The sequence below is a fragment of the Ixodes scapularis genome, unplaced genomic scaffold (assembly GCF_016920785.2).
Source record: "Ixodes scapularis isolate PalLabHiFi unplaced genomic scaffold, ASM1692078v2 PGA_scaffold8__174_contigs__length_109621045, whole genome shotgun sequence".
In the NCBI taxonomy this organism is placed as follows: Eukaryota; Metazoa; Arthropoda; class Arachnida; order Ixodida; family Ixodidae; genus Ixodes; species Ixodes scapularis.
Window position 1 is genome coordinate 109,551,813 of NW_024609883.1, and position 12,909 is coordinate 109,564,721.

Here is a 12,909-nt window from a genome sequence, read left to right on the forward strand (position 1 = left end):
AACAGGTATATCTATGTTGAGTTATGGGACGAATTCACTCGTTATATGAGCGAATATATGCGGGTCGGTGCTTGTCCCGGTGACGCTGCACTCAGGGGCGGATTCATGGGTCAGGCTTGGGGGGGGGGGGGGGGGGGGAGAGAGAATCTGCTGAGATATGATGTTATGGCCGAAAGGTTGTCCAGATCAATTTTGTTGACCCATAAATTTGCTATGTCACCAAAAACTAAACTTTTGGATGGTGTATATTCATTACTTTTTTTTTTATTTAGAAAATTTACCTTGGGGAGCTTAAAGAAAAGGGGGGGGGGGCGGTCGCCCCCCCCCCCCTTAACCAGATAAGCTTCTGGCTGCACTGCAGTGCAGATCCATATAAGGTGTCGTATGTTAGGTCGGATACGCATTAGTAGAAAAAAAAGCCTAACTTTTGGCTTGAATAGCCCGATCACCCAGCGTCATCCACTGCATCCAGGCACTTTATTACCTGAGCCACTAAGGAGGAGGAACGAGAAGGATTGAAGCTCCGTAGTGCCCGATCGAAGACGGACTGCAGCCAACTCTTGACCTTGTCGGGGAGGAGTCTATTTTCGCTGTCCATCCACGCGTGCAACTGCTCGCCCCCTTCTCTGCGAAGCCTGTGTATGGCCGCGGGACTGACTTTGTAGCCGACGTAGTCCGCAGGTCCGCCCACCACCTGGAGGTAATAATGCATCAACCCAATGGCTCTGGCGTGATGCTGCTGAGGTGGCGCTGCTGTCGGCTCGGCACCCATGTGCAGACGCTTTAATTCATAATTCATCATTTATTTGTGAGGGAGGGGCATATCCACAGAACAACGCAGGTTCGTCAAAGCCTTCAAGGGCTTGTGTGACTAAACCGCGGTTGCAAAGATATTAAAATAATTATCACAATAGAAGAAAGGAAAAGGGAGAACATAAAAAATCGTGCACTGAAACAGGATTAGCAATAGTTCCAGTTGAAGCTTAGGCTTCCAAATCACAAAAAAAATATATAAAATTCAATAAAAAAGCAAAAAAAAAAGGGAAAGGCGTTTACAACTCCCTGTAACGCCGAATTGGAGCGCAGCTCTTGAGGAGGAGGAGGGAAGGGTACTGAGGGGAGGGTAGACCCCTCCTCCTCCTCCTTCTCCGCCTTTCCTCATTCTTTAATATGCTCCGGGGGGGTCACCTGACCTCGGGGGGAGGGGGTCACGTGACCTCGGGGGGGAGGGGGGGTCACGTGACCCCCTCCCCCCAGAGGTCAGGTGACCCCCCCGGAGCATATTAAAGAATGAGGGGAGGAGAAGGAGGAGGAGAAGGAGGAGGAGGAGGGGTCTACCCTCCCCTCAGTACCCTTCCCTCCTCCTCCTCAAGAGCTGCGCTCCTATTCGGCGTTACAGGGAGGGGGGCCACGTGACCTGGGGGGCCACGTGATCTTGGGGGGTCACGTTACCTCGGGGGTCACGAGACCTTGGGGGTCACGTGACCTGGACCCGTGGCATAGGTGGAGGTCACGTGACCAGGACACAACCCGTGTCCTGGTCACGTGACCCCCCGTGTCCTGGAAGAACGTACCCCCCCGTGACCAGGACACAACCCGTGTCCTGGTCACGTGACCTGGGGGACACGTGACCCCCTAAGGTCACGTGACCCCCGAGGTCATGTGACCCCTTCCAAGGTCACCCCTCGGTCACGTGACCTTGGGGTGACCTTGAGAGGGGTCACGTGTCCTTGGGTTGACCTTGGTTACGCCGACGGCGACGGCGACGCCGACGTCGCTCAAGCCGAAAACGGACGCCTAAGAGCTGCGCTCTAAAATGAGGTTATGTCACTTAAAAACATCACAGAATCTCCTTGAAGAGTTGCACGATGCAGGGTACGTCCAGGTGAAGACTGTGTTTCTCAGTGCAATAAATCAATCAATCGATCAGTCAATCAATGTTTATTATAGTTCCCAGGAGGGTCATTCCACGTGAAACGTCCCAGACGTTGCGCTCGACCACCTCCGATTTCTAAAAAAAAAATTCATGGGCTTCGGCCACAATGTCCGTAGTCATACCCTAAAATAGTTTTGACGAAAAAAAAAATTGTGATGACGTGAGCGCGATTTTAATTTTTGAAAACAGCGTGAAACTAGGCATCACTCAATAATTTACGAAAAATCAGCTTTTCTATAAAACACCCAACAATATATTTTTATTAAATTTGCACGGTTGTCGGCTTACATCGTGGTTGAGTTTGTGCTGTTTTGTTTAATTTAAATATTTAAAAAAAATACATAATTTTATTCAAAAATCAACATATTTGTCATTTTATTAAAAAATATATAATTGCTCCCGGGAACTAATATAACTTTTTACTGGTTGCCATCTAGGTATATAACCTATAAAAAATATTTTAAACCGCTCAATTAAACATCTTGCAGTAAAACAAAATCCTGAAGTTGCCAAAAAGTGCGTTTTGACGCATAAACAGCTGTTTATTTCACCCTGAGGCGGTCCAAGTAAAAATACAAAATATGGTGGGTTTGGAAGAACGATTGATCGTCTTTTGATTTTGAAAGTTTAATCAGAGTAATTTTTGTTTAAAGCGAGAAAACAATTTTTGAAGTTGAACTCTCGCACCACTACCCGGCGTCGCTTCTTAAACGCCTCTTCGCCGCACAGCACGCCACCTGCGACAATAGCCGAAGCGATTAGGTCCAAAGAAACAACGGAGTTAGCTGCCCGCTTCCCCTCGTCCCTCTTTTCTGGCTGCAAGGGAAGAAACGGCGGGTATCGTGTACTAATCGGAGGTGCCGCCAGTGCGTCGCCATAGCAGGCCCGTTGTGCCCTTTGTACCCGAGGGCGGCTCCTCACACTCCGAAACGCGATGCCTAATCGACGGGCGGCATCAGCTGACGTGGACTTCTTTATGCCATGCCAAAGGTCCCACGGCGACCTCCGATTCCTAAAATAAAATCAATGGTTCTTCACCATAATGTTTGTGGTGCTTCTCTAAAATATATTTGACGAGAAACAAATTTCATGGTTGGATGGCGGTTTGAACTCGTAAAAAAGGGGTGAAACTAGGAGTCATTTATTAATTGATGAAAATTAAAATATTTTTATTGAACAGTGGACTATTTTTTCCTAAAAACCACATGGTATTTTGATTGTTGTGTAATAAGGATCATGGATATTCGCTTAAAGCAATTAAAAAAGAAGTAACATATGAGAATTTTAGCCTTTTTGATAGTTTGGTTACAAACTATCTCGTTGCTGCAGGTGATTAAAAATTCTTTTGGGCAACCCTGTGAATATACTGCACAAAAAAAAAGCCGTCAAATCTGCCTTGAGGTGGTCGAAAGAAAAATGCGAAACATGGTGACTTTTACTGAAGAGTTTATTGCCTTTTGTTCTTGAAAGTTTAATTAAAATAATTTTGTTCCAAACACGAAAAAAAAAAAACATTTTGAAGTTGAGCTTTTACGTCGCAACCTGGAGTCGTTTCTTGTGCCTCTTCTCTGCACAGCACGGCACCGTCGAGCCCGGCGAAGCGTGCGACGGTGTAACGGTGTGCCCACGCAGGTAGGGAGCAAGACCTTGAGTTGTCGGGTACATCTTGGTGAAAAGGGGCTGTTTTTCACTCTTGTTGCTTTATGGCTTTTCCCATTTCGACCGTTTTACGCGGCGATGTCCTCCTGTGATCTTCAAGTGTCTTGATGTCAGGAGATGCTTAGCGCTGCCGGTTCAGAGCATCCATTAGTAAGCTAGCTGTTTCCTACATACACAACGCGATCACTCTCTCTTGTTAACGTCAGCACAGATGTAAACAGCAGCACAAAAGACCCGTGAACGGGCAATCTCGAACGACGAGGCGATGTGGTGTTGACGAATGCGCGCCGTTGAAGGCTCACGCGTCGTTTGTGCTCAAATCGATTTTGAAATGACAAAGTCCAGCACGTAGCGTAGATGGTGACGCAGGATTAAAGTGATGGTGACTTCTTGTCTCTCTGACGGGGACCGCTGAGCTAAATCTTGGAATGAGTCGAGCTCGTTTTTCTTCAACCATTTCTTTCGGCACCCAAAGTATTGTTATGCCCACGATGTTATTTTTGGCCCAGGTAAACAGCTGCTGGGGGGGTCATGATTTGGTTCTCGAAGGGACGTCGAAGACTGGCCCTTGCTGCCAGACGTTTCAATGTACCCCCGACTCCGTCACAAGCACTCTTCCCGTGGGACGTTGCGAAAAAAATCCATTCAGCGGAAATGCCGAAATCATTTTCCTGTTTGCAAAGTTTTTTTTTTTTCTTTGTCCTTGTACTGAGAGCTTTATCCATCGTTACACCACCGTACAACGCACTTGACGAAAAATGAATTCCTTTCTTTGACAGATTTCCGATCTCAAACGGTCATTCAAAAGCCAACTTCTCGCTTGTCAGCCCTTTCTTAGCTTACTAGCGCAGAAGCGGGTTACTCAAAATGCAAGGAATGAGTCTCGATACCTAGTGTCAATAGTGCGGACACGTGCCTTCGTTTATTCATTATTTCCAATGGGTCATGTAAAGATTCCCGCACTGACAATATGGACCGAAAATAATGCTAGAAGCGCAATCTTGGCTTGTGACGATGCTTTAAGCGTCCGAGTTCACATACTGAATCAGCGCGTTTCAGAGCTTTGATAGCGTTCACTGCACTCCAACTAAGCGCGAACCAGATCATAGTTCCGCTTTTCACCGCAGCATGCGTGACGGCTAGATTTCGCGGCGATATTATCGTGTTTCAGACGTCCACGTCAGCTGCTGCCACCCGTCGATTAGGCATCGCGTTTCGGAGTCTGAGGAGCCGCCCTCGGGTACAAAGGGCACAACGGGCCTGCTATGGCGACGCACTGGCGGCACCTCCGATTAGTACACGATACCCGCCGTTTCTTCCCTTACAGCCAGAAAAGAGGGACGAGGGGAAGCGGGCAGCAAACTTCGTTGGTTCTTTGGACCTAATCGCTTCGGCTATCGTCGCAGGCGGCGTGCTGTGCGGCGAAGAGGCGTTAAGAAGCGACGCCGGGTAGTGGTGCGAGAGTTCAACTTCAAAAATTGTTTTCTCGCTTTAAACAAAAATCACTCTAATTAAACTTTCAGAATAAAAAGACGATCAATCGTTCTTCCAAACCCACCATATTTTGTATTTTTACTTGGACCGCCTCAGGGTGAAATAAACGGCTGTTTATGCGTCAAAACGCACTTTTTGGCAACTTCAGGATTTTTTTTTACTGCAAGATGTTTAATTGAGCGGTTTAAAATATTTTTTATAGGTTATATACCTAGAGGGCAACCAGTAAAAAGTTATATTAGGTCCCGGGAGCCATTATATATTTTTTAATAAAATGACAAATATGTTGATTTTTGAATAAAATTGTGTATTTTTAAAAAATATATAAATTAAACAAAACAGCACAAACTCAACCACATTGTAAGCCGACAACCGTGCCAATTTAAGAAAAAATATTGTTTTGTGTTTCATAAAAAAGCTGATTTTTCGTAAATTATTGAGTGATGCCTAGTTTCACGCTGTTTTCAAAAACTAAAATCGCGCTCACGTCATCACAAATTTCTATTTGTGATGACGTGATACTATTTTACTATTACAAATACTATTTTAGGGTATGGCTACGGACATTGTGGCCGAAGCCCATGAATTTTTTTTAGAAATCGGAGGTGGTCGAGCGCAACGTCTGGGACGTTTCACATGGAATGACCCAGGAACAACCTTTCGGTCTTGGTACTGGCACACTGAATGGAAATGAATACATAAAACACACACAATAATAATAATAATAAGAATAATAATTTTTATTTGCAGTTTAGTGTTTCACACTCGGCAGCGTGCAAGGCTAGACAGAAGGTTAGAGCCCTTAGGCGTGACTCTGGTATCTGCTAGACTCCTATATGGTGGAGCCAGAGTATCGCCTTCACCCTTTTGCCACCAACCACGCAGGCAAGTGTGACATATTTTTTGCTCTGCGTTCGCGAATGCAGATGTTACGCTGAAGTCTAACGAGCAGGCAGCTTCTTGAATCTTCGGACACGGTCTGTCATAAACCGATCTCACCACTTAGTTTTTTTACGCCGCCATTGCCGGCATAGATCATGGGAACTGTATATACAGAATTTCTGCACGCGCGACAACCCCGCTGGAGCTCTGCGCGAGTCGAGCACGAGACGGCACGAGCCATCTCGTGCACTGCAGCGCCTGTCCCCTGTGAACTAAAGTTATGGCGGCGTCACGCGTGCGTGGAACGTTTACCGCTCATTCACACTGGAAGCGGATCCGCGTTCGCAAAGCGGTTGCGAACGCGGTTGTATAAAGACCCAGTACAATTGCACGCGCACTTGACGACATCAAGTGCGCGTGATATTGTACTGGGTCTTTATACAACCGCGTTCGCAACCGCTTTGCGAACGCGGATCCGCTTCCAGTGTGAATGAGCGGTTAGTGAGATCGGTATGTTGAGCTCTTTTTGTAAAGCGAGCAAACGACGCGACGTCGCGCCCGTCGCGTCTCCTGCAAAAACGACGGTCGCCTTCCGGCAACACTCAAAGTTAAAAATGTGAGACCGTCTAGTATCTGTGTAGGCAGTGTACAGCGCCCACACCTGGATGTGCGCAAACGCGTACTTGTTTATAAGCCGCGTGTTGGTCTAGGCTCTGGAGCCAAACGATAGCCGGAAGGCAAAAATAAATGACTCATTAATTGGATCGTTTTCAATTATTGTCAGTGGGTCAACGCAAATGATTATATGTTTATTGGCAGTCACAGAGACGGAGCACGCAGATACACGGGCTCTTTTCAAGAAAAGTTGACAAGCATTCGCTGGAAAACCGTTTCATTCATTGATGCACTTCGCAAGCATATTTGTACTTGTACCAGGCACGTAGCCAGGGTTGAGGGGGCATGGGGTCCGGCATTCCCCCCCCCCCCCCCCGAAATCTCTCATTTTTCTGGGACCTCCTCTCCCCCTCCCCCTCATTAAGCATTTTGTCATGGGCGCCCCCCCCCCCCCCCCCCCCTTTCCCGAAACAAAATCCTGGTTACGTGCCCGACTTGTAGTAATGAATAAGGGGTAAAGTGTGTGTTGCGTGTTGTACAAAGCGCATCCAGAGAGTAAGCTTCTTTTTTTTTAATAGGGAAGTTATATATGGCCACAGCGTTTCTGAAGTGCTTTATGTTCAATTTATTCTGCTTGCCTTCATATTCTTGGGTGTAATGCCCTTCGACATTGATTCGGGCGTTCTTTTATATCCTGCCACAAGGTTTTGGATGCCCTCCACATAAAAGTCTGCTGCCTGAGTTCGGTGCCAACATCTTTAGCACCCTCCATGAAGGTCGACCGTTTGTGCTACTGTGTGTAAGCAATTTGTAAAGATTTCGTGAAGCTAATGATTTCGAAACTTGAGGGACATACACATTTTGCAAGATCGGGAGTGGTAAATTGTTGTCTGTTCCCCAGGAATTCCTTTATATTCACTTCACCAAAAATCAGTCCTGACAAGAAAAGAAAAAACAGCTATACTGCTTCTCAACAAGGCATCATGAAGGCGCTATCTCACGGCCTTCATGAAACGTCCGAAATGAATTCCGCGCACCCTTCCATCGCTCTTTGTGTTTTAGTCAATGCCACCTAGAGGACAAGTACTGCGAATTACGTCATCGTCGGTAGGTCCCAGTCCTGCACTAAGCGGCAAGCACGCCGAAGGTCGGCGACATTCACCGCAAAGTCTTTAGAATTTTTAAATTATCTTAACTAACAGCTTTCGCCTCATTTCTAGTGGTCCCCATGGCCACCAACTTTGCACCAGGGCTAAATTAAACGAAACAAAAAGCCTAACAGAAGTTTTCTTGTTTTTTTTAATTGTGATCTCACTAATTCGTGACGTCAAGGTGTCAGATCGTGGTTTTACGCGTCGTCACGTCAGGTAGCCTAAGTTAAGCGACTGATTTCGCATCGGGAGTCATATCATATGTGTCACCGTGACTCGCGATGCACGGACGGGTGGTCGGACAAACTGCATACCGTTAAAAAGCATTTCATAATTGTTAAAAAAAAAAGAGCGACTGCTTTAGTGCAAAGACTTACGGAGACATCGCACTTCTGGAAAGGCAGGTCCAGCACTAGGTTGATGTCAAACTCGTCGGCGCTCTTAGTACGCAGCCCTTCGTAGTAGCTTCCGGTGTACACGAGCCTGGAAAGCAGCACATGAAGAGCACAGACATGGGCGTACCAACCGGGGGAGGGGGGCAAGGGGAGCGCTTGCCCCCCCCCCCCCCCCCCCCCCCAGTTTTCAGAGGGGGAGGGTGCAAGGCATATGTTTTGCACCCCCCCCCCCCCCCCTCTGAAACAAAAGCCGCCACTGGTTTGCACCCTCACTCAAAAGCAAGTTGATACGCCACTGAGCACAGATGAATGTCAGGTCACTCTCATTCTAGGTTCCCACCCGAGTCTAAAAGAAGGGTTTTTAATCTTGAAAACGTACCTTTGGCACCGTGGAGGACTTCAGCCCCCCCCCCCCCCCCCCTCTCCCTCCCCTCTCCCCAAATCAATTTGTTCCTTATGGCGATTTTTTAAATATAAAAAAAATGGCATATGCTTGTTTTTCTACAGGAAATAATGTCTCCCTCTTGGTGAAATTGCGATAGGCCACTTTCAAAAATCCCTCCATGCAACACTTCGCGCGCTGCTCGCTGGGAACCAGTTGGCCGCGGAGCAGAGGGGCATGGTTTCGGTTAGAGTGCCTTCATACACACGCGCGCTTTTGCTTGAGTGGTGACATCTCAGCCATTTTTCCGCCCAATCGTTTTTTGTATGCAGTTTGAAGTGCGCGCAATCCGGTGTCACTCAGCTCGAGCGCGTAGCTTTGGCTAATGCATAGACGCCATTTTACCGCCCAAGTCACGCACCGAGTGCGCGAGAGCGTCACGCGCTGGCACATTCAGGGCAACAATGGATGTCTTCACCCTGAGACAGACAGACATGTAGGCACCCTAGTTTCGGTTTCGATCTGACAGCCACTGTCTGTACTCCTGCAGCCAAGCACGTGAACTTCCAAGCCTGCATAACTTTTCTTCGCTCGCATACGAGCGTGCTTGCACGAGCGGGGCACCAGTGGGGACGTTGCAATCCATCGTTCTACATTTGCCTACCTCTGCACAAAATCCGACCCATCGTGAACCACAAAAACAGTGCCAAACGTTTTTTTTTGTTTTTTTTTCTGAATTTCTCGGTAACGCCTACAGCAGTGTACGCTTGTAGGAAGTCGCAGCAATGAAAACACAAGCAGTGACACGATGATCATGACGAAATCTGAAACAAACCAAACTAAGTGGCCAGAATTCATTTCGTGCCACCATGACACCAGGGGCGCTTCGATTCGGGAAAAGGTAAAGGTTTAGGAAAAGGTAGAGTGCCTCAATGGTGCTGGTAGTGATGGGTCGAACTTTTGCCGAATCAATACTTCGGCACCGAATTTCGAAATTTGGCCAACGAGGTTGGATTCGGCAAAGTCAAAGTTTCGCCGAACTTTTCTAAAGATTCGGCAAAGAAGTGTTGAGGCCTCATCACCGCAGTGCATCTTGGGAAACGTCGCATAATGCACCTCGGTGACGCGCGCGTTGCCTTATGGTAAGTTTCCCATAAAGGACAGCGCGGGAGGGAGGAGGGAGGGGGGAGGAGGAGGGGGATAAGAAAGGGGAGGAGAGAAAGAAGGAAGAGGAGGAGAGGGTACGAATGACGAGGAGGGGCATACCGCCCCCCCCCCCTCCCCTCCCCTCCTCCTCCTCAAGAGCTGCTCTCTAATACGGCATTACAGGGAGTTGTAAAGGTCTTTCATTCTTTCACCCCTTTTCTATACTCTGCCACTGCCAGTCATAGTACGTCGACGCCCTTGGATACGGTCATCCATATCACTCGTGAAAAGAACCACATCCTGACCACTCATGGAGGGAGCCGCATCCGTGTCACTCGTGGAGGGAACCGCATCCATTGCTTCTACACACACACGTCACAGCCCATGCACCGCTGCTACGAAAACCCATAGCGAAGAGCAACCGGCGACGGCAGGGCGGCAACTGAGCACGCCCGTATTCCACCGCGCCGCGGCACACCTCCTAGATAACAAAGGGGATCTGCGGCCAGTCTGATCTTTGGGGCTAACTGCATCGCTCGTTTTATTCAGGTTGGTTTGCACGGCATCCTCGCTTGACAGGCTCTGCTATCGCTCCCTGGTCAGCTTAATATCAAGTTCGTTACCACTACGATGACAAGCTGTTAACGGATGCTTCGTGACTGTTCAGCGATGGCACTGTCATCACTGCAGAGTCACTGTGCTGCTTCGTTTTGATTGGTGCCTGTGCCCCCGTGTGCCCAGGACGCCCTGCTACAAAAGGCAGTCAAGTTCGGCGCTCGGCGGGATCTGCGGCCAGTCCGATCTTTGGGGCTAACTGCATCGCTTGTTTTACTCAGGTAATACCTTACGGTCATTTGCCTTTGTATGTTGTTTTTTTTTCGTTTTTTTTTTTTTTTCTGCTGGCTGCTGATCCCAAGCCATGGGTGTAGATCTGTCTGTGTACCGTGCCCGTATAGGTCTTTTCAGTCGCCGGCGTAAATCAACGACATACACGGTCAACAGAAGGTCGCGACTCTTCGAACCGCTTATATGCCTTGCGCGCTATGTTGGTCCGCGACCCAGTTCTCTGCTCTTATTTTGCCTGTCGTGTATTTCAATGCAGTCTGGTGATGTGAAACTTAATCCTGGACCAGTAAGTGCTGAGTCTGCTAAACTGGATGCTATCATGCAGTCTCTTGATCTTCTGACAAAATCAACTCACGAGTACCAAACTGATAACACTTTGGGATTAAACCGGATTGAGGCAGGTGTTACGCAGATTCAGCAGAAAGTAGATTCGCTTGAGGGTAGGGTCACTGAACTCTCCAAGGCTACCGAAGATATTCTCTCGCTGAAATCGGACCTTGAATTTGTGAAAGCTGAACTTGGGCCTGTTGCGGAACTACAAAAACTTGTTGAAGAATTAACAGCAACCGTAGACGACCTTAACAACCGACTACGACCAAACAATATTATCATCAAAGGGATCGCGGAATAATCCACTGAAACCCCTGAACAGCTAGAAACAACCGTCAGAACGTTCCTATCAGATAATCTAAACGTGACGCCTGGCGTTTTTGAACGTATTCACCGCTTAGGGCAGAAGCGTCAGGATTTCCATCGACCTTTCATCATAAAGCTCGGACTTCCGGGACAAGATGGCTATATTCCGAAGCGCTCCCAAGCTAAGAAAACATTAGCATTAAGGTGTGGATAGAAAACGACTATTCTCCGAAGATACGCCTCGCACGTGGCAAGCTTTGGGAATACGGTGCTACGTTTCAAGCGGACAAGATGAGAACCAGACTTGTGCACGACAAATTGTACGTAGGCGATAAGGTGTTTGTTTATGACTTTCAGAGCGAAAGCGTGATTGCAAAACACTATGTCAGCGGCACGCGCCCTTGACTACCTCCCGCAAGGTCAACTGATCGTGCCTCCCATGCACACCAACTTTCATTTAGAGCGCAGCTTTTAGGGGCCCGTTTCCGGCTTGAGCGGCGTCGGCGTCGCCGTCGCCGTCGGCGTCGGCGTAACCGCGCGGTGCATTATGGGTAAATTTCCCCGCTAAATCTAGCGGAAAAATTTCCCCGCTAGATTTAGTGGAAAAATTTCCCCGCTAGATTTAGCGGAAAAATTTCTCCGCTAAATCTAGCGTAAAAATTTTCCCCGCTAGATTTAGCGGAAAAAATTCCCCGCTAGATCTAGCGGAAAAAATTCCCCGCTAAATCTAGCGGGAAAAATTCCCCGCTAAATGTAGCGGGAAAATTTCCCCGCTAAATCTAGCTGAAAAATTTCTCCGCTACATCGCGGAAAAATTTCCCCGCTAAATCTAGCGGAAAATATTCCCCGCTAAATGTAGCGGAAAAATTTCCCTGCTAAATCTAGCGGAAAAATTTCCCCGCTAAATCTAGCGGGAAAATTTCCCCGCTAGATTTAGCGGAAAAATTTCCCCACTAAGTCTAGCGGGAAAATTTTCCCCGTTAGATTTAGCGGACAAAATTCCCGCTAAATCTAGCGGGAAAAATTCCCCGCTAAATCTAGCGGAGAACTTTCCCCGCTAAATCTAGCGGAAAATATTCCCCGCTAAATCTAGCGGAAAAATTTCCCCGCTAGATTTTGCGAAAACATTTCCCCGCTAAATCTAGCGGAAAAATTTCCCCGATAGATTTAGCAGAAAAATTTCCCCGCTAAATCTAGCGGAAAAATTTTCCCCGCTAGATTTAGCGGAAAAATTCCCCGCTAATAGCGGAAAAATTTCCCCGCTAAATCTAGCAAAAAAATTCCCCGCTAAATGTAGCGTAAAATTTCCCCGCTAAATCTAGCGGAAAAATTTTCCCCGCTAGATTTTGCGAAAAAAAATTCCCCGCTAAATCTAGCGGGAGAAATTTACCGCTAAATCTAGCGGGAGAAATTTCCCCGCTAATTTAGAGGGAAAAATTTAGCGGAAAAATTTCTCCGCTAAATCTAGCGGGAAAATGCCCCGCTAAATCTAGCGGAAAAATTAACCCGCTAAATCTAGCGGAAAAAATTCCGCGCTAAATCTAGCGGAAAAATTTCCCCGCTAGATTTAGCGGAAAAAATCCCCGCTGTCTAGCGGAAACATTTTCCCGTTAAACCTAGCGGAAAAATTTCCCCGCTAAATCTAGCGGAAAAAATTCCCCGCTAAATCCAGCGGAAAATTTTTTTCTGGGGGGTCACGTGACCCCTTAAGGTCACATGACCCCCCCCCCCCCCCGCCGCGAGAACAGGTAACCCTCAGTACCCTTC

At 47.6% G+C, this 12,909-nt stretch overlaps 1 protein-coding gene across 1 annotated transcript in view; it reads right to left on the minus strand.

Moving 5' to 3' along the window:
• Positions 1-12,909, minus strand: part of LOC115310656 (cyclic GMP-AMP synthase) — a 34,966-nt gene that overhangs the window by 8,581 nt on the left and 13,476 nt on the right. Inside the window, exons 2-3 of the mRNA XM_042287090.1 lie at positions 8,115-8,220; positions 485-694 (exon numbers count right to left, since the gene is read on the minus strand). Of these exons, the coding sequence (XP_042143024.1) occupies positions 485-694; positions 8,115-8,220 (316 nt within the window). The remainder of the gene's footprint in view (positions 1-484; positions 695-8,114; positions 8,221-12,909) is intronic.